Genomic DNA, 22,011 nt, shown 5'->3' on the forward strand with positions numbered 1-22,011 from the left:
ATCTTTGTTTTGTTGACATTGAGGGAGAGATTATTGTCATTGCATCAGTTCACCACTCGCTTGGTCTGAGTATCTCAACCAAGTGACTGCTGTGAATCTGGACAAGTGAGTGTGGACTGGCTATTCAACCCTGGAGCCATCACAGCCAGTCCTCCGCCCGTGTTCATGCAGCACTGCTCACACTCCCTGTATTGAGAGTAAGCTGGTCTGCTTTCCGTGAGCAGAGCCGAGACCAGTTGCATCTTATCATTTAGCAGGGATGCCGTGACCCAGCGCTGAGCCGATTGAAATTGGACCTCATTCATCAGTTGATTCAGCAGTTCATTACCTTAACTAACAGAGCGTGTGTAGGAAGAAAACCAGTGAATCATTGCGTCGTGATTTCAGCTACTGCACCATCTGTTTACCAGCAAACGGTCATATATTTCCTTTTGCTCGGAGCAGCCCTACTTTAATCACCAATTTAGAGACGTAAAAACTCGAAGCAGGAGGCCATTTGGCCCTTCCAACCTGCCCCATCATTCATTTTGATCATGGCTGATCATCAGATTCAATATCCTGATTCCCCACCCCCTCCGCAATATCCCTCGATCTCTTTAGCCCCAAGAGCGATATCTAATTTCTTCTTCAAATCACACAACGTTTTGGCCTCAACTACTTCCTGTGGGAGTGAATTCCACACATTCCCCACCCTCTGGGTGAAGACATTTCTTGCCTTCTCAGTTCTAAAAGGTTTACCCCTTATCCACAAACTCTGACCCCTAGTTCTGGACTCGCCCCACCACAGGGAACATTCTTTCTGAATCTACCCTGTCTAACCCTGTTAGAATTTTATAAGTTTCTATGAGATCCCCCTCTCACTCTTCTAAACTCCAGTGAATATAATCCTAACCAGCTTAGTCTCTCCTCATATGACAGACCCGCCATTCCCAGGAATCAGCCTGGTAAACCTTCGCTGTGCTCCCTCTATAGCAAGGACATCCTTCCTCAGATAAGGAGACCAAAACTGCGCACAATACTCCAGGTGTGGCCTCACCAACGCCCTGTACAATTGCAGCAAAACACCCCTATCCCTATACTCAAATCCTCTCGCTATGAAGGCCAACATGCCATCTGCCTTCTTTACTGCCTGCTGTTTCTACACGCTTACTTTCAGCAACTGGGGCAGCATGGTAGCACAGTGGCTAGCACTGCTCCCTCATAGCATCAGGAACCTGGGTTCGATTCCCGGCTTGGGTCACTGTGTGGAGTTTGCACGTTCTCCCCGTGTCTGCGTGGGTTTCCTCTGAGTGCTCCGGTTTCCTCCCACAAGTCGAAGAATGTGCAGCTTAAGTTGCTTGGTCATGCTAAATTGACCCTTGTGACATGGGGATTAGTGGCGTTAGGGGAATAGGGCCTGGGTGGAATTGTGGTTGTTGCAGACTTGATGGGCCGAATGGTCTCCTTCTGCACTGTAGAGATTCAATGACTAATGCACAAGGATGCCAAGGTGTTGTTGAGTATCCACCTCTCAACTTAACCCAATTTACGTGAGTAAAAGGGGGCTATAGAAGGATATGGGCCAAACATAGGCAATTGGGACTAGCTTAGGGGTAAAAAGAATGGATGGCATGGACAAGTTGGGCCAAAGGGCCTGTTTCCCTGCTGTAAACCTCTATGAGTCTATTCTGGTTGTTCTTATTTTAGTTGCTCCTTGAATGAAGGAAGTCTGCATGTTGAAATTTGGTGGAGATGATGGTGCAGTGGTAACTGGTCTAGCAATTCAAAGAGCCAGGTTAATGCCTGAGGGACGTGGCTTCAGATCCCACCACAGCCGCTGGTAGAACTGAAATTTAATTAACAAAATATGGAAAATAATGTCAGTAATGGTGAATTAACAACTATCATCAACGGTTATAAAAAACCCATCTGGTTCACTATTGTCCTTTAGGGAAGGATATCTGCCAACCTTGGCTGGTTCCACTGGTCGGTACAACATTGAGGGTTGAAGGGCCTGTACTGCGCTGTAATGTTCTATGGTCTGCCTGTCTCACAACACCAGGTTAAAGCCCAACACGTTTATTTGGTAGCACGAGCTTTCGGAGTGCTGTTCCTTCATCAGGTGAGCCTCACCTGGCGTTGTGGGACTACTTACTGTGCCCACCCCAGTCCAACACCGGCAACTCCACATCACAGTCTTCATGTCATCTAGAGCCACAGCAATGTGTTTGCCTCTTTAACTGCCCTCTGAAATAACCCAGTGAGACACTCAGCTCGAGGCCAAATAGGAATGAGCAACAAATGCTGGACTTGCCAATGAAATAATAATTTAAAAGAAAAATTGACTTATGTGAAAGTGTTTCTATAGCAATTGATTAACTTGAAGATGATCAGAATGCACGAATATGTGAAACACAGAATGGTTAATTTGTACATTGGGATGAATGTGTGGACGTGGATAATAAGGCCAACATTTAATAGAGCCAAGATTAAATGAGTCAAATTCACTAGAATTAACTGCGGTACGTGTAAACAAGAGTGGGTGAAGCAAACACACAGCTTTATCGACACAGATAATGTGCTTCCTGAATCGTTAGATGCAGAAACTGATGGGAACAAACCGTGAAATCCAGATATGGAGCTGATTACGGGGACGACAAGATTAGACCCACAGTCAATGGTTGAAAATCCAGCCCTAATTTAGTCTCTCCGTGCAGCTGGGAAGCTGCAATCTGCGGGTTAACAAGGAGAAAATGTTTGTACTCGAGTAGCTGATTTATGAAAGAGAATAATTAACCTTGTAATAGCGAAGGAGCCAAATGGTGAGTTAATAAAGAATAAAAGTAACTATCCATAATGTACGGCGTGGAGTATAACAGCAACTGGTTTGATCTGATTTGATTTATTATTGTCGTATGTATTAGTATACAGTGAAAAGTATTGTTTCTACCACACTATACAGACAAAGCATGCTGTTCATAGAGAACGAACTCCTTCTGCACTGCGGGGGTCCTATGACCCTATGATTGTCCGTCCCTCCCCCGCTCCGATACCTGTGGCGAGCAGGGTGGGTAAATTTGTCTATTGGTGTTGCTGCACATCTGTCCTGGTAGGTGCAAGATAAAAAGTTTCGACACACTGTCTCATTTCTCCCGCTGTATTCAAATTTATTTTAATCCTCAGCATAATGTGAAACTTCTCAATTTTATACCTGGTTCCTGTTATTTGGACAGGAAAGTAACCTTTTTTTTAACTAAAAAGCAGAAAATACTGGAAATCCTCAGGAAGTCTGGCAAATCCGTGGAAAGAGATGGGGATTTGATGGGAATTCTAGTGGGCGGGGGGAGGGAGGGGGCGGACTGCGTAAAAATCCGTTGAAGCCGGGCGGAAATCTCCGGTTTTCAGAGGAGCGGGGCCAAGGAATCCCACCCAATGGTTCCTGTCCATGACCTTTCACCAGAACGGAGAAAAGTTAGAGATTTTCGACATGATGTGGAGTTGCCCGCGTTGGATTGGGGTGGGCACAGTAAACACCCGATTAAAGTCCAACAGGTTTATTTGGCAGCACGAGCTTTCGGAATCTCAAGTTCCTTCGTCAGGTGAATGAGGACTTGTGATCACAAACAGGGCATATACAGACACAAACTCAATTTACAAAATAGTGGTTGGAATGTGAGTCTTTCCAGGTAATCAAGTCTTAAAGGTACAGACAATGTGAGTGGAGAGAGGGTTAAGCACAGGTTAAAGAGATGTGTATTGTCTCCAGACAGGACAGTTGGTGAGATTTTCCAAGCCCAGGCAAGTCACGGGGGTTACAGATAGTGCGACATGAACGCAAGATCCCGGTTGAGGCCGTCCTCATGTGTGCGGAACTTGGCTATCAGTTTCTGCTCAGCGACTCTGCACTGTCATGTGTCATGAAGGCCACCTTGGAGAATGCTTACCCGAAGATCAGAGGCTGAATGTCCGTGACAGCTGAAGTGTTCGCCAACAGGAAGGGAACAGTCTTGCCTGGTGATTGTCGAGCGATGTTCATTCATCCGTTGTTGTAGTGTCTGCATGGTCTCCCCAATGTACCATGCTTCAGGACATCCTTTCTTGCAACGTATCAGGTAGACAATGTTGGCCGAGTTGCAAGAGTATTTACCGTGTACCTGGTGGACGGTATTCTCATGTGTGATGATGGTATCCGTGTCGATGATCCGGCATGTCTTGCAGAGGTTGCTGTGGCAGGGTTGTGTGGTGTCGTGGACACTGTTCTCCTGAAGGCTGGGTAGCTTGCTGCGGACAGTGGTCTGTTTGAGATTTGTGGTTGATTGAAGGCAGGAAGTGGGGGTGTGGGGATGGCTTTGGCGAAATGTTCGACTTCAGTGATGACATGTTGAAGGCTCTGGAGATGTCGTAGTTTCTCCACTCCAGGGAAGTACTGGACGATGAAGGATACTCTGTCCGCCCTGTCCCATGTTTGCCTTCTGAGGAGATTAGTGCAGTTTTTCACTGTGGCCTGTCAGAACTCTCGATCAGTGAGTCAAGCACTGTATTCTGTTCTTATGAGGGCATCTTCCAGCATCTGTCTGTCACAATCCTCCTCATCTGAGCAGATCCTGTGTATACGGAGGGCTTGTCTGTAGGGGATGGCTTCTTTAATGTGTTTAGGGTGGAAGCTGGAGAAATGGAGCATTGTGAGGTTATCCGTGGGCTTGCGGTACAGTGAGGTGCTGCGAGAGGACACAGGTTTAAGGTGCTGGGGAGCAGGTACAGAGGAGATGTCAGGGGTAAGTTTTTCACTCAGAGGGTGGTGAGTGAGTGGAATCGGCTGCCATCGGTGGTGGAGGCGAACTCGCTGGGGTCTTTTAAGAGACTTCTGGATGAGTACATGGGATTTAATGGGATTGAGGGTTATAGATAGGCCTGGTAGGTATGGATATGATCGGCGTAACTTGTGGGCTGAAGGGCCTGTTTGTGCTGTAGTGTTCTATGTTCTATTTTGGATACACACACAGTCAGTTAACTAACCCCTAGTGTACTGTCCAATAGTGAGCTCTGAACCAAGATCGGCAAAACAGATTATTGGTCATTATCGCCTTTCTGTTGCTGGGAGCTTGCTGTGTACAAACCGGTTGCTACATTACAACAGTGACTATACTTCAGAAGTACCTCATTGGCTGTAAAGTGCTTTGAGGTGTCCGATGCCATTTCAATGCATGTCTTTCTTGTTTTTTTTTTGGAACAGTATGGTGGTTTCGGGGTGGGGTGGGGGGAGCGCTGTTGTGGGGGGGCGGGGGTGAGAGTGGTGTGAGGAAAGAGAGGTCAGAGTGAGGGTGGGATAGAAATGAAAGTGAGAGCGAAGAGGAATGTGGGGATAAGTCTATAGACTGTACAATGCGTTCACCCAATAAGAACATAAGAACATAAGAAATAGGAGCAGGAGTAGGCCATCTAGCCCTTCGAGCCTGCCCCGCCATTCAATAAGATCATGGCTGATCTGTTGTGGCTCAGTTCCACTTTCCCGCCCTCTCCCCATAACCCTTAATCCCCTCTCTTATCAAGAACCCATCAACCCGCTTCTTAAAAATATTTAGCGAGGCAGCCTCCACCACTTCAACGGGCAGAGAATTCCAGAGATTCACCACCCTTTGAGTGAAGAAGTTCCTCCTCAACTCCATTCTAAACCGCCTCCCCTTTATCTTGAGGCTGTGCCCCCTAGTCCTACTGTCTTTTTTGAGCGGGAAGAGTCTCTCCACCTCTATCCTATCCATCCCATTCATCATCTTATACGTCTCAATGAGATCTCCCCTCATTCTTCTAAACTCTAACGAGTACAAGCCTAGTTTATTCAGCCTCTCCTCATAGCTCAATCCCCTCAACTCCGGTATCAGCCTAGTAAACCTCCTCTGCACTCCCTCCAGGGCCAAAATATCCTTGCGCAGGTGCGGCGCCCAAAACTGCACACAGTACTCCAGCTGCGGCCTCACCAATGCCCTATACAGCTGCAGCAAGACCTCCCTACTTTTATATTCAATCCCCCTCGCTATGTGGTGAGCAACAAATATCCAATACTAAACTTAACAAAGTACAAATAAGCCGTTGTTTCACACAGATGGAGTGTTTGTGGTACAGTACAGTCAGGAGCTGCATTCCCTATACTTGGGAATATGGAAGTGGGGGGGATATTGGAGTGGAGTTAGTTGTTCTGGAGGTAAAGCTGAGAAGGGAGTGATGGAGGAGATGTGATTGGTGGTGGCAGTACGCTGGTGATGGGCCGTAGACAGCAGACGCAGGGAGAACGTGCAGACAGTGACCCAAACCGGGAATCGAACCCGGGTCCCTGGCGCTGTGAGGCAGCAGTGCTAACCCACTGTGCCACGCCTGTGCTGGCCAGCCAGGGACACCCATGTCCCACGAATGAATAAGAAGAACTCTCCATCATACAGGAAACAAACCAAAACAACGTGCATTTATATATAACCTTTAACTTAGCAAAAAGACCCCTGGTGCATAAAAATGCCCAATTTCAAGCCGACAGGAATTTAGGAAGTTGATATCTGCCTCTGTCTGGGAGATTCAGTCTCCCTGTCTGAGACTCAGGTCTGGTTGGGGACATTAAATTGTTTATTTATTCCACCACCCCGGAAACAGAGATCAGTCAGACTGTCCTGAGAGGCTGTTTCCGTTATAGCGCAAATAGCCCCATAATTTACTGTCCATAAAACAGCAAGAGTAATAACATTCACGGTTATTTCTGTACGAGTGTTACAGCTCTTCAGGAGAGAGCAATTGCTAAATGAGACTGAAATCCACAGTAACTGCTGGCTTTTGGTTCAGCGAGAATAACATCTCACTCTCTGCCCCACAATTAAAATACATTGAACTCCATGAAGGTGCCACATATGTACGCTGGCACAGTGGTTAGCACTGCTGCCTCACAGCACCAGGGACCTGGGTTTGATTCCTCACTTGGATCACTGTCTGTGTGGAGTTTGAATGTTCTCCTGAAGCAGTTTATTTTTTCCTTATCCTGCACAGCACTTAATTTTTGACAAGTTGAATCTATCTACCCACACCTTTCACTCCAAAAGAGTGTAACCGCAACCTGAAAACCTGACACATTGGCTGGAATTCCCTGATCGCGCACACGGCTGGGATTTTCCAGTCCCGCTGCAGCGAATAGAGATTTGGCTGAGCGCCAAATTCTCCATTCTTGCCGGCAGCCGTAAAGGGACATGCATGACCGGAGAGTTCTGGCCAATGTCTTAGGGAAATGACCATGGGTGGCACGGTGGCACAGTGGTTGGCACTGCTGCATCACAGCGCCAGAGACCCGGGTTTGATTCCAGCCTTGGGTCGCTGTCTGTGTGAAGCCTGCGCGTTCTCCCTGTGTCTGAGTGGGTTTCCTCCGGGTGCTCCGATTTCCTTCCACACTCCAAAGATGTGTGGGTTAGGTGGATTGGCCATGCTAAATTGCCCCTTTGCGTTCCAGGATGTGTAGGTTGGGAGGATTAGTGGGGTAAATACATGGGGTTACAGGGATAGGGCTTGGGAGAGTTGGTGCTGACTTGATGGGCCAAATGGCCTCCCTCTGCACTGTAGGGATTCTATGATTTTGAGCATTGTGTGGTGTGAAAAGAATGGCCTGTTTAATGGGTTCAGCGAACCAGTTGAAGGACGTGGCTGGAGTTATGATTCACCCATTTCCGAACATCTCAACAAGTACAGGTGGTTCTGCAAACGAAACACACTCTTTCTAATTGTTGTTTCCACCTGGACATTGGGCAAAGATACATTGCAAAATAAAATTCAGATCTTTAATGAAGCTTCACTTTGTGAAATAGTGGTTATTGGTAACAGGAGTGGAAACTATTGGGAAGAAATGTCGTTGGGGAAGAAAAAACTTACGTTTGCATAGCGCCCGTTCAGGACCAAAGGTCATCCTGAAGCACTTTGCAGCCAATTAAGTACGTTTGAATGAAGTCACTGTTGCAGGACATGTGGCCGCTCACGTGCGCACAGCAAGATCCCACAAATGGCAATGCGATAATGACCAATAAAACCGTATAAAATTTTAGTTGGGCCTCATTTGGAGTATTGCACGCTGCTCTGGTTGCCACATTACCAGAAGGAGGTGGAAGCTTTGGAGAGAGTGCAAAGAAGGTTCACCAGGATGTTGCCTGGTTTCCAGAATGTTGGCTATGAGGAGAGGTTGAATAAACTGGGATTGTTTTCACTGGAAAGACGGAGATTGAGGGGAGACCTGATAGAGGTCTACAACATTGAGAGGTATAGACAGGGTGGATAGTCAGAGGCTTTTTCCCAGGGTGGAAGTGGCAATTACAAGAGGGCACAGGTTCGAGGTGAGACCATAAGACTATAAGGTATAGGAGCAGAATTAGGCCACTCGGCCCATCGAGTCTGCTGTGCCATTCACTCATGGCTGATATTTTTCTCATCCCCATTCTCCTGCCTTTTCCCCTTAACCCCTCATTTATCAGAAACCTATCCATCTCTGTCTTGAAGACACTCAATGAAAGGAGGAAAGTTTAGGAAAGGTGTGTGGGGGGAGTTTTTCACTCAGAGGGAGGTGGAATGCACTGCCAATGCAGGCAGCAATGCATGAGCATATGTTCACGGTGTATGTTGATAGAACGGGAGGAGAACAGAGGAATAGAATCCACGTATGGGCAATAAGTAGTGGGTCTGAGTAAGGATTAGGAATCGGAACGGGCTTGGTGGGCCGAACGGCCTTGTTCCTGTGCTACACGATTCTTTATTCTGTTGCTTGAAATGAAGTTGACCTTTAAAAGTAATTAAAAGGAGCGCGGTATTGGGTGTCTGGATCGATAGAAGGGGATGGTGTGATGTGCCAAAGACAGGAGAGGGCAACTTGACACCGAGCCTCCAGGAAGGGAGTGTGTTATTGAGTATTTGATCTGACAGTGGGGAATAGCTGCTTATTCTCAGCCTCATTGCAACGGGAGAACAAGGGGAACTGTTCAGAAGGATTGCTGTTATTACCACAGGAGGTTCGCTGTGATGTGTCAGAATGCAGCACACGAGCTTCCGGTGGACGTGGTACTTGTTATTATTCTCTCGAGAGATGTGGGCATCGTTGGCAAGGCCAGCACTAATCGCCCTTGAACTGAGTCATCGTCACATGTATTAACATACAGTGAAAAATATTATTTCCTGCTCTACAGACAGAGCATACCGTTCATAGAGAAGGAAAGGAGAGAGTGCAGAATGTTACAGTCATAGCGAGGGTGTAGAGAAAGATCAACTTAATGTGAGGTAGGTCCATTCACGAGTCTGACGGCAGCAGGGAAGAAGCTGTTCTTGAGTCGGTTGGTACGTGACCTCAGACTTTTATATCTTTATCCCGACGGAAGAAGGTGGAAGAGAGAATGTCCGGGGTGCATGGGGGGTCCTTGATTATGTTGGCTGCTTTTCCGAGGCAGCGGGAAGTGTAGACGGAGTCAGTGGATGGGAGGCTGGTTTGAGTGATGGATTGGGCTACATTCACCACCCTTTGTAGTTCCTTGCGGTCTTGGGCAGAGCAGGAGCTGCATTCTGACACATCCACAGCGAACCTCCTGCGGCAATGCCCAACCACTGCAGTGCCGTGCCAAGCATCATCATCGGCCAACCACCACAGTGCCCAATCCGATGGAGGCTCGTGGCTGCCGATGCATTCTTAGGACATGGGAAGGTGTGACGGGATGTAGGATTGATGAGTTGCATCGGGATGTAGGTCAGCCAGCATCTCGCTGAATGGAATAACAGGTTCAATGGGCTGAATGGCCAACTTTTGCTCCTATCTTCCAAACGTCACAAAGGATTGCACTGGAGGGGGTGATTTACCAGGATGCTGCCTCAGATGAAACACTGAAGAGAGGTTGGGTAGGCTTGAGTTGTTTTCTTTGGAACAGAGAAGAAATCTTTTTTTTCACCCAGAGGGTGGTGAGGGTCTGGAATGCGCTGCCTGGGAGGGTGGTGGAGGTGAGATCCCTCAAATCCTTTGAAAAGTACCTGGATGAGCACTTGGCACGTCTGCAGGTGCAGCAGGTGGTCAGGAAGGCGAATGGGATGCTGGCCTTCATAGCGAGGGGGATTGAATATAAAAGTAGGGAGGGTCTTGCTGCGGCTGTATAGGGCATTGGTGAGGCCACAGCTGGAGTACTGTGTGCAGTTTTGGCCGCCGCACTTGCGGAAGGATATTTTGGCCTTGGAGAGAGTGCAGAAGAGGTTTACTAGGCTGATGCCGGAGTTGAGGGGGTTGAGCTATGAGGAGAGACTAAATAGACTGGGTCTGTACTCGTTGGAGTTTAGAAGGATGAGGGGGGATCTTATAGAGACGTATAAGATAATGAAAGGGATGGATAGGGTAGAGGTAGAGAGACTCTTCCCGCTCAGAAAGGACAGCAGGACTAGAGGGCACAGCCTCAAGATAAGGGGGGGACAGTTTAGATTGGAGTTGAGGAGGAACTTCTTCACTCAAAGGGTGGTGAATCTTTGGAATTCTCTGCCCGTTGAAGTGATGGAGGCTGCCTCGCTAAATATATTTAAGTCATGGGTAGATAGGTTTCTGACAGACAAGGGAATTAAGAGTTATGGGGAGAAAGCGGGAAAGTGGAACTGAACCACTTCAGATCAGCCATGATCTTATTGAATGGCGGGGCAGGCTCGAGGGGCTAGATGGCCTACTCCTGCTCCTATTTCTTATGTTCTTATATTATACTCATTAATCCCTCTAACCTACACATCCCTGGATACTAAGGGGCAATTTCCTGGCGTGGCCAATCACCCTAACCCGCACATCTTTGGACTGTGGGAAGAAACCAGAGTACCCGGAAGAAACCCGTGCAGACATGGGGAGAATGTGCAAACTCCACACAGACAGTGACCTGAGCCGGGAATCGAACCTGGGTCCACTGGTGCTGTGAAGCAGCAGTGCCAACCACTGTGCTACCATGCCGCCCGACATTAACACTGCAATGAAATTACTGTGAACTTCCCCTAGTTGCCACAGTCTGGCTCCTGTTTAGGTCAACGCACCTAACCAGCATGTCCTTCAGACTGCGGGAGGAAACTGGAGCACCCGGAGGAAACCCACGCAGACATGGGGAGAATGTGCAAACTCCATACAAACAGTGACCCAATTTGGGAATTGAAGCCAGGTTCACTGGCGCTGTGAAGCAGCAGTGCTAACCACTGTGCCACCGTGCAAATCCATGTTATAGTTGCTGAGATATATGACTGAGAATGAGATCATGCTGATATAATCAAGTGATGTCAAGTTAATATTGTCATTGGGTTTTCTGATCCTGCTGCAGAGATGCGCAGCTGTCATCAGATCTCACCGCAGTCAGTTACATTGCTCATCCTCCCTCCCAGGAAGCCCATCACAAAACCTCAACTCAGATCAGCCAAATCTTAATTGAATCTGGGACCTTGCAACATGTCCGTGACTTTGTACCACCCTGTGATGTTCTGTCGTCCATTGGGTTGAGCTCATGACGTAAGCCAACATCCCTCGTGGATAAAATCAAATCGAGCTGAATGCATCATCAACTTTTATAGAGATGACGCACGAACAACAGACTGAAGAGGTCCCATTTTGTCACTGCAATTAGTGAGCTGGAGACTGCAGCCGCTCAGAACCTGGGGTGCCTCATCTCCGCACCGTGCTCTGACATACAACATAGAACACTACAGCACAAACTGGCCCTTCAGCCCACAAGTTGTGCCGACCATATCCCTACCTACCAGGCCTATCTATAACCCTCAATCCCGTTAAATCCCATATACTCATCCAGAAGTCTCTTAAAAGACCCCAGCGAGTTCGCCTCCACCACCACCGACGGCAGCCGATTCCACTCACTCATCACCCTCTGAGTGAAAAACTTACCCCTAACATCACTTCTGTACCTGCTCCCCAGCACCTTAAACCTGTGTCCTCTCGTAGCGACCATTTCAGCCCTGGGAAATAGCCTCCGAGAATCCACCCGGAATAGGTTTGGAAGTAGCTGAGCTGATTAATATGACAGGCTTGCAGCTCTCCCACACGGTGACCGAGACAGAGTCTCGGGTGCTCGGTGGGAGTGAGGCTTGTGGCTTTGTAATGACCTGGTTCGGCTGGGAGTTTGTGGATTTACTGCCACTCTCCTGGTAATTGAATGGGAGCAACTGGGAGGAAACTCCCTCTGTCCGTCTAGATAACGGGCTAAACACTCACTCTCTGACCAGTTGCGGGATTGAACGGATGTGAGCGTAGTCTTTGTCACTTCAACTGAGGACAAACCCTTGAGGAGAAAACCATTTCTGATGTAGAGCAAAATGAACATTTCCATTGCACTGGGAGCTGATGAACATGGAGCTAAGAAGAGATGGAGCAACTAGGTGTTGGAGGTTTAAATAGTTAGTAAAGCGTGACGGGATTATGACTTTAGTTAGGTAATTAAAGACAAGTCTGTGAATGTCCAGCAGAAACATGTTTAGAAATCTGAAATGAATTTGAAATGATTTGAATATTTCCAGATGTTTCAGGCAGACTTAGTATTCTTGTTTTAGAAAGAAGCTGCATTTGCATAGCACCGTTCTCAACATGAAGAACTCAAAGTGCCTGACGGCCAATAAAACATTTTAGAATTGGTGCCAGTGTCACAACACCAGTTTGAGTGCAGAAAAGTGCCAAAAATATTAATATGATTCATAACAAGATTGGTGATGGTTAAAACATTGATTATTTCCCAGCACATTTCACTTTTTTTATTAATTCATGGTCATCACTGGTTTTATTGCCCATCCTAATAGCCCATGGAGGGCAGTTGAGAATCACCCACATTGCTGTGACTCTGGAGTCACATGTAGGCCAGACCGGGTAGGGACGGCAGATTTCCTTCCCTAAAGGACACTAAGGAACCAGATGGGTTTTTCCAACAATTGACAATGGTTTCACGATCATCAGTAGATTCTTAATTCCAGATTTTTTTTATTGAATTCAAATCCCGCCATCTGCAGGGTTCCAACCTGGGCCCCCAGAACATTAGCTGAGTTTCTGGATTAACAGTCTAGGGATAACACCACTGGGCCGTCACCCCCCTTTCTGTTGCGAAAGGAAAATGCTGGAAAATCTCAGCAGATCTGACAGTTTCTGTGGAGAGAGAGAATAAGGCTAATGTTTCGAGTCTGCATGACCCCACTCTCCACAGATACGGGATGGGGGATTTTTCTCCATGGGCACACACAAACCCAGTTATAGCTGGAGCTGTAATCCTGATTACTGTCAAAGTGAATAGCTAGAAATATTCTTAAACAGCTTTATGCCTTTGGTTCCAAAGGGCGTAAGATGTATCAGTGGGTGGCACGTTTGTTATGTCTTTCTGAGGGGAAAGTTGCTCCTCTGTGGTTGAGGGTTGGCAGTGTTCCCCTAATCTGCCGGGGGTCCCAATGTCTGAGGGTTGGCGGGAGGGGGTTGTTAATTTTAATTTGAGTTCGGGACACCCTTTAGAAGAACGACGGTGTGAAAGATGCCCTCTGTTTTTTTTTTAACAAAAGTGTCGGAAGATCTGGAGAGAAAACCAGGCAGTGCCTCTGGGGCGGAACGGTTTTTAATCAGAACCTAACATTTCACCATTTTTTCACCGTGGTTAGCTGCCTCACAGTGCCAGGGACCTGGGTTCAATTCCTGCCTTGGCAAACTGTGCAGAGTCTGCGCATCCTCCCCGTGTCTGTGTGGGTTTCCACCCGGTCTGAAAGACATGCTGGTTAGGGCGCATTGGCCGTGCTAAATTCTCCCTCAGTGTACCCGAACAGGTGCTGGAGTGTGGCGACTAGGGGATTTCCACACTAACTTCATTGCAGTGTTAATGTAAGCTTACTTGTGACATTGATAAATAAATTTGCTTTGTGTTGGTGTCTCGGGGTGAAACTTAAACCCACATCTTTCTGAGGTGAGGGCACTGAGCCGCTGCTGCCCTTTCTGTAATTATTATTCGATTCCGGTATCTAAACGATATGACGGATTTTGTTCAACTCTTCATTCAACGCAGGTTTCCCACATGGGGCCAAATGTGGACAACTGGGAATAGCTTAGGTGTTTGGAAAAAAAAAGGGCGGCATAGACGATTTGGGCCAAAGGGCCACGCTGTAAACCTCTGTGACTCTATCACTATGACATGATTAGAAAAAAGCCCTAAAAAACTGAAGCAATTAAAAGGCACATATTGAAATATTTCTTCTTCTGAAGAAGCAAAGGCCAGATTTTTACTGGCAAGCCTGGAATCGGAGCAGGCGAGGGGCAGACCATGGAAAGGTCTGTTGACCTTGGGGCGGGATTTTATGTTTTCGGGGTGAGCGAGGTAAAACCCCGTCCCTACTGTTGCAACTTTTCAACTCGTCCTTCTCAGGACAGAAGCAAGGATGCCAAATCTCAAAGAGAGTAGCAGTTTATACGACGTGGAAAATTGTTACTCCCTGGTGAAATGTGGTACTTTTGATGTCCATCCTGATGAGTGCAAGATGAAAAGCTTTGACAGTATGTCTCATTTCTTTCATCAGTGCTTGAGTTCTGTAACACCAGATGATTATGAAAGTGTGTTTTTGACAGGCTGTATTTCTCTTTGATTTACCTGTAAATAGTTAATTCTGTTTCTGTGATGTTAAATTGCAGGATGGATGATATTCAACTCTGTAAAGATATAATGGACCTCAAACAGCAGCTCCAGAAATTGGTATCAATTCCAGGTAACTTTCAACCTCCAACAGGATTTCCTCCAATACTTTCCTTTCCATTACAGCTCACTCTAATTTTCCTTTAACTGCTGTACAATTCTATAAAGAATTTCTAGCCTGCAAAGATAAGTCAAGAGTCACTTTGATTTGATTTGTTTCATTATTGTCACGTGTATTAACATGCAGTGAAAAGTATTGTTTCTTGCGCGCTATATAGACAAAGCATACCGTTCACAAAGAAGGAATGAGAGAGTGCAGAATGTAGCGTTACAGTCATAGCTAGGGTGTAGAGAAAGATCAACTTAATGAAAGGTCCATTCAAAAGTCTGACGGCAGCAGGGAAGAAGCTGTTCTTGAGTCAGTTGGTACGTGACCTCAGACTTTTGACAAAGATGAGAGATTGTCTGGGGTGCATGGGGGTCCTTAATTATGCTGGCTGCTTTGCCAAGGCAGTGGGAAGTGTCAATGGATGGGAGGCTGGTTTGCGTGATGGATTGGGCTATGTTCACGACCTTTTGTAGTTTCTTGCAGTCCTGGGCAGAACAGGAACCCATACCAAGCTTCAACTGCTGTACAATCCTATAAAGAACTGCTAGCTTGCAAATTTGAGAATAGCTTTAACAAATTACCCTTCAGCTCCTGGATCCCCGTGTGTGTGTGTGGGGTTGTTGATGGGTAACTTAAACTGTAGTATGCCGTCGCTGTGTTTGCAGGTGGGGCTACGGTAGCCGTTTACACAAAGGTATCACTCCTAACACCATTGCAGGAAAACTTAGCTGAGGAAATTATTGATGGTTATCTTTGCCCTGGGAATAGGACATCGGGTCCAGTGAGATACAAGGTCAGGCAGTGCACAGGGTGTTGATGCAGTGACAAGTGAGGTCAGTAAGAAAATATTTAAAGTCCTCACGATGTATGTTCAGTATTGTAGCTGACTCCGTGTTGGTAAGTTATGATTTTATTTTGGCATAAATGGAAATCAATATTTTACAGTGTTTGAGCAAAGGTTTGCAAAACCAGTTGAGAATTATGTTCCCCATTGTGGGCTCCGGGCAGGAGGTTAGGTCCATAGAATCCCAACAATGTAGAAGGAGGCCATTCAGCCCATCAAGCGTGCACTGTCAACAATCCCATCCTATTCCCATAACCCCACATATTGACCCTGCTAACCCCCTTGACATTAGGGTCGATTTAGCCTGGCCAATCAACCTAACCCGCACATCTTTGGGCTGTGGGAGGAAACCGGAGCACCCGGAGGAAACCCACGCAGACATGGGGAGAACGGGCAAACTCCACACAGACAGTGAGCGGAATTGAACCCGGGTCCCTGGCGCTGTGAGGCAGCAGTGCTAACCCACTGTGCCACCGAGTCCTCGCTTCTACTCTCAACGATGTTCTGCCCCGGCTGGTGTCCTGTCAAATTCTTTTTCACCAAGGATGATCCACACCTCCTACCCCCCAAAAAAACAAGAGAAATCCATCCATCTGTGTATCTTCTACACCACCCTGCAATTCTACCAAACCATGGGACCAGCAAGTGTGTGTCCTGGCACAGACCCTGTTCTTCAGCCTTGTCAACAGCTCTCACTGTTTATTTCTCCCATGGTGCAGCCCAGGACCTCGATGGCAAGTTCCCTCGGACTATCGAATCCTTACAAATGATAAAGGAGGCTATTAAACTAATATGCATTCCTTGAAAGGAATATAAATTGGCAACTGATAAACTACAAGCCAGCAAAGCTTAACACTGGAAAGTGGTTTGGTTTCAATGGTTCACCTAGGTTTCACATTCCCATCAGTTAATTGGGTGGATTATTTATACCTGAGCCCTCACCTGTCCCCTACTTGAATAAAAACAAGTGATTTTTTTAAAACAATCCATTAATGGGATGTGAGCATCACTGGCTTTATTGCCCATCCCTAATTACCCTCCATTTCAGAGGGCAGTTGACAGTCACCCACATTGCTGTGGCTCTGGAGTCACATGTAGGCCAGACCGGGCAAGGACAGCAGATTTCCTTCCCTAAAGGACGAAAGTGAACCAAATGGGTTTTTATGACAATGATTTTATGGTCATCATCAGACTTTTAATCACAGATTTTTGTTGAATTCAAATTTCACCATCTGCCCTGGTGGGATTTGAACCCCGTGTCCCTCGAGGATTACCCTGGCTCTCTGGATTACGAATCCAGTCGCAATACCACTGCTGCCACCACCTCCCAATGCTTTTCCAAACATTGAGCCTCTTGTAGAACCCTACAGTGCAGAAAGAGGCCCTTCGGCCCATCGAGTCTGCACCGAACACAATCCCACCCAGGCCCTACCCCCATATATTATACCCACTAATCCCTCTAACCCTCACATCCCTGGATATTAAGGGGCAATTTCTTAGCACGGCCAATCACCCTAACCCGCACATCTTTGGACTGTGGGAGGAAACCGGAGCACCCGGAGGAAACCCACGCAGATACGAGGAGAATGTGCAAACTCCGCACAGACAGTGACCCGAGTCGGGAATCGAACCCAGGACCCTGGAGCTGTGAAGCAGCAGCGCTAACCCACTGTGCTACCTGTGCTACACCAATACCTGCAATCAGCAGCAAGCTGAAGGCAGCGGCTCCCTTTGCTTCACTTTCCTTTTAGCTGGCCTGATACCTCGGAAGCCGGGATTGGGATAGGTCAGAGCAGCTCACACCCAGAGGAAATAACTCCTGATGTTTTGCAGCAAGTGGGGGAGGTTCGATTGTTTTTCTTTTCGAAGTCGGTGACTTCCAAATGCTTATATTTCTCTTTAATTAAATGCTTAATTTAACTTGTCAGCAGCTGCCTATCTCTCAGCGGGAGGAGAGAGTTGCTGTAACCTGCGGCTATGTAACAACACCAACAATTTCCTCTCCCTCACTGCTGCTCACATTGTGAATTTTGGTTTATTTTAGTCGGAGGGATCTTTGCTCATCCGGCATTTTAGAATTCCCATTCTCTTCCCTCACCTGGTGATTTGATTTGATTTATTATTGTCACGTGTATTAACATACAGTGAAAAGGATTGTTTCTTCTGCTCTGTACAGACAAAGCATACCGTTCATAGAGAAGGAAAGGAGAGAGTGGAGGATGTAATGTTACAGTCATAGCTAGGGTGTAGAGAAAGATCAACTTAATGCTGATCTTTCTGTTCAAAAGTCTGACAGCAGCAGGGAAGAAGCTGCTCTTGAGTCCATTGGTCCGTGACCTCAGACTTTTGTATCTTTTCCCCGATGGAAGAAGGTGGAAGAGAGAATGTCCGGGGTGTGTGGGATCCTTAATTATACCGGCTGCTTTTCCAAAGCAGTGGGAAGTGTAGACAGAGTCAATGGATGGGAGGCTGGTTTGTGTGGTGGATTGGGCTACATTCATGACCCTTTGTAGTTCCTTGTGGTCTTGGAGAGAGCAGGAGCCCAGACCAAGCTGTGATACAACCAGAAAGAATGCTTTCTATGGTGCATCTGTAAAAGTTGGGGAATGCCATAGCTGACATGCCAAATTTCCTCAGTCTTTTGAGAAAGTAGAGGTGTTGGTGGGCTTTTTTAACTATACTGTTGGAGGAGCAGGACAGGTTGTTGGTGATCTGGACACCCAAAAACCTGAAGCTCTCGACCATTTCTACTTCATCCCCATTGATGTAGACAGGGGCATGTTCTCCTTTACACTTCCTGAAGTTGATGACAATCTCCTTTGTTTTGTTGACATTGAGGGAGAGATTATTGGAGGATTATTGGATTATTAGAGGAGGTTTACTAGGCTGATACCGGAGTTGAGGGGGTTGAGCTATGAGGAGAGGCTGAATAAACTAGGCTTGTACTCGCTAGAGTTTAGAAGAATGAGGGGAGATCTCATTGAGACGTATAAGATGATGAATGGGATGGATAGGATAGAGGTGGAGAGACTCTTCCCGCTGAAAAAAGACAGTAGGACTAGGGGGCACAGCCTCAAGATAAAGGGGAGGCGGTTTAGAACGGAGTTGAGGAGGAACTTCTTCACTCAAAGGGTGGTGAATCTCTGGAATTCTCTGCCCGTTGAAGTGGTGGAGGCTGCCTCGCTAAATATTTTTAAGAAGCGGGTTGATGGGTTTTTGATAAGAGAGGGGATTAAGGGTTATGGGGAGAGGGCGGGAAAGTGGAACTGAGCCACAACAGATCAGCCATGATCTTATTGAATGGCGGGGCAGGCTCGAAGGGCCAGATGGCCTACTCCTGCTCCTATTTCTTATGTTCTTATGTTCTTATTGTTGCCGCACCAGTTCACCAGATTCTCTGTCTCATTCCTGTACTCTGTCTCATCATTGTTTGAGATCCGACCCACTACGATGGTGTCATCAGCAAACTTGAAAATTGAATTGGAGGGGAATTTGGTCGCACAGTCATAGGTGTATAAGGAATATAGTAACAGGCTGAGAACACAGCATTGTAGGGCACCGGTGTTGAGGATGATTGTGGAGGAGGTGTTATTGCCTATCCTTACTGATTGTGGTCTGTGAATTAGGAAGTTCAGGATCCCGTCAGAGAGGGAGGAGCTGAGGCCCAGGCTGTGGAGTTTGGAGATGAGTTTGTGGGAATAATGGTGCTGAAGGCTGAGCTGTAGTTTGTAAATAGGAGTCTGACATGGGTATCTTTGTCGAGGGAGTTTATTGCTTGACACAAACTCTCTTGATAAGGAACTGTTCTGTGTTCTTGGTGAAAAGAGTTATGTCAGGCTGGGGGTGGGAATATTAAGTGGGCTCATTCAGGTGACGGAATCAAGAACTCTTTGCAGAGTGGTCAATTTGACGTTGATGTATCGATTGGAGGGGTAGTGGAGTTGGAAATTACTGACTGATTTACACATAACGTGTAAGTGGGCGCTACAATAGGAGGTGGATTTTAATGTAAAGTCAGTGTAACGTACCACACAATGGGAAGGAAAAGGAGATGCCACACATGCTCCGGGAACGGTGATGCTGCTGGAGTGGATGAAAGCGAAAAGGACTCTGTTGTCTTAGTAAACTCGATGCTAAAGTCCAACCAACGCACAGAGCAATCAATAAAGCTGGCTGGGGCTGAATTATACATCAACTGTGTGAAATATGAGTCAGCAGAGGTATTGACCAAACTTTATAATCTTGCAGTCAGACAGCACCATGGATACTGCCAAGATCCAGTTCTGGTCACCAAGAAACAAGAGCAATGTTCGAGTGCTGGAAAAAAACCCACAAGGCTGAGTTTCCGCAGTCTGAGTCACCAGGACAGACTGGATAGACCTTTACCTTCTCAGCTTTGGAAAGAGGAGCTTCAGAGGTGATCTTATAGAAATATATAAAACTGTTCAGGACACACAGATGTTGACCTTTTTTCAGTTACTCTTTCATGGGATGTGGGTGTCGCTGGATGGGCATTTATTGCCCATCCCTAATTGCCCTCGAGAAGGTAGTGAGCTGCCTCCTTGAACCGCTGCAGTCCAGGTGGTGTAGGTACACCCTCAGTGCTTTAGAGAGGGAGTTCCGGGATTTTGCCTCAGCGACAGTGAAGGAACGGTGATGTATTTCCAAATCAGGGCAGTGTGTAACTTGGAGGGAGTTTGCGGGGGGGGTATTTCCGCTGCCCTTGTCCTTCTAGGTAGTAGAGCTTGTGGATTTGGGAGGTGGTGTTCAGGGAGGGTTGGTGAATTACATCTTGTAGGTGGAGATTGTCCTTAATGTGAAAGTGGGGCTTTGGCAGGAATTTTACCAATTCCAGAGGCAGGCAAGGCTCGGGAGATCCTGTTGGCCTAGGGTGGGATGGTATGAACCTAGGGCGGGATGGTATGAACCTAGGGCGGACGTGCCGGTAAAAATCCGCCCTTTGTCTTTGTAAAGACTCCTAACAATGTTGTCACGGTGAGAAGCATCTGCGATGGGTGAGCTCCTTCAAACGGAACTGGCAGCTGAAGAGGGGAAGCCTGTAAGAGGGGTAGGAGAGATCGCAGAGAAAATGATGCGCGGACAATGTGATCATATTCAGTAAGCTTCCAGACAACATAATGAAAACAGAAACTAATTAAGAATGGATGAATGTAATAGCCTCTCTGGATGAATGAATTTAGGCGGACTAAATGATTTCATCCGCAAAGATATTACTACCAAAGCCTTGTGACAATAAAAGTTAAAAATACTGCAAGTACTCAGCAGAGCAGGCAGCATCTGTGGAGAGAGAAAAACGCAGTAATGTCCAGGGGAGTAGCTCCGATCTTGACACTAGTTGCCTTGCGCAGGGCAAACACTTTGCAGTCTTAAAAAAAAAGGTCATTTCAAAGTATTGCTCTCAAATGACGCTGAATAAGAAGCTCATTCTGTATTCATGGTGTGTTCACGGTAAACAGATAAGTTAATGCACTGGAGAATATAACTCGCAAACCTATATTTAACCAAATGGTATTGCAGATATCCAGAGGCCTATTAAAACTTTCCACTTCAATGAATCAAATACTTTAATCAATGTGGAAATGATGAGCTATTGACGTAAAAAAATGATTCCATCTCTAAAATAGGAATAAAACTAAAGGTCACCGTATTAATGTAGTGATAGCACAGTCTCAGAGAGTCTGAATAAAATCCTTGTGCGAGCCTTGTGCTTTATTCAGGATTTGATATATTAGTGTGAATATGATTATATTTTTCTCTCATTGTCCAGAGGCTGTGTTATTCCCGTTTTCCATTCAGGTGAGTAGATACGACAGACGTAATCACGGAACTGTCACTGCCCTATCCGCAAGTCGGCAAAACTGAATTCAAAGAAGGTTGGAGGGGCACTTCAGGGAAATTGGGGCGGTCCGGTGGTTAGCACTGCTGCCTCACAGCGCCAGGGACTCAGGTTCGATTCCCAGCTTGAGTCACTGTCCGTGTGGAGTCTGCACATTCTCCCGGTGGGTTTCCTCCAGTTTCTTCCCACGGTCCAAAAGATGTGCTGGTTGGGTGCATTGGCTGTGCGAAATTCTCCCTCAGTGTACCTGAACAGGCGCCGGAGTGTGGCAACTAAGAGATTTTCTCAGTAACTTCATTACAGTGTTAACGTAAGCCTACTTGTAACACTAATGAATAAACTTTAACACTTTAAACTTTGAAACTTTAGGGTGTTGGCTGGACCATTGAGCTGCAAAGTGGCACCCCCTGGCATCAGGTTGGCATTGTTGACCAACGCAGCGATTCCCCTGCTCTGCACATCCCTGGTGGACCTGCTAATGGCTGCCACAAGATGGCATCTGGCATGACTCGCCTCACAAGGGTGTGTGCGTGTGCCATGGATGCCATTTTGGAGC

At 46.8% G+C, this 22,011-nt stretch overlaps 1 protein-coding gene across 2 annotated transcripts in view; it reads left to right on the top strand.

Annotated features, from left to right (window-relative positions):
• mpv17l (MPV17 mitochondrial membrane protein like) overlaps window positions 1–22,011 on the top strand; it is an 86,316-nt gene that overhangs the window by 39,841 nt on the left and 24,464 nt on the right. For both annotated transcript variants that reach the window (XM_080207018.1, XM_080207019.1), the window contains exon 3: window positions 14,645–14,718. In XM_080207018.1, coding sequence (XP_080063144.1) covers window positions 14,645–14,718 — 74 coding nt within the window. The remainder of the gene's footprint in view (window positions 1–14,644; window positions 14,719–22,011) is intronic.

The sequence above is a fragment of the Carcharhinus amblyrhynchos genome, chromosome 18, assembly GCF_965287045.1.
Source record: "Carcharhinus amblyrhynchos chromosome 18, sCarAmb.v2.hapA, whole genome shotgun sequence".
Lineage (NCBI taxonomy): Eukaryota > Metazoa > Chordata > Chondrichthyes > Carcharhiniformes > Carcharhinidae > Carcharhinus > Carcharhinus amblyrhynchos.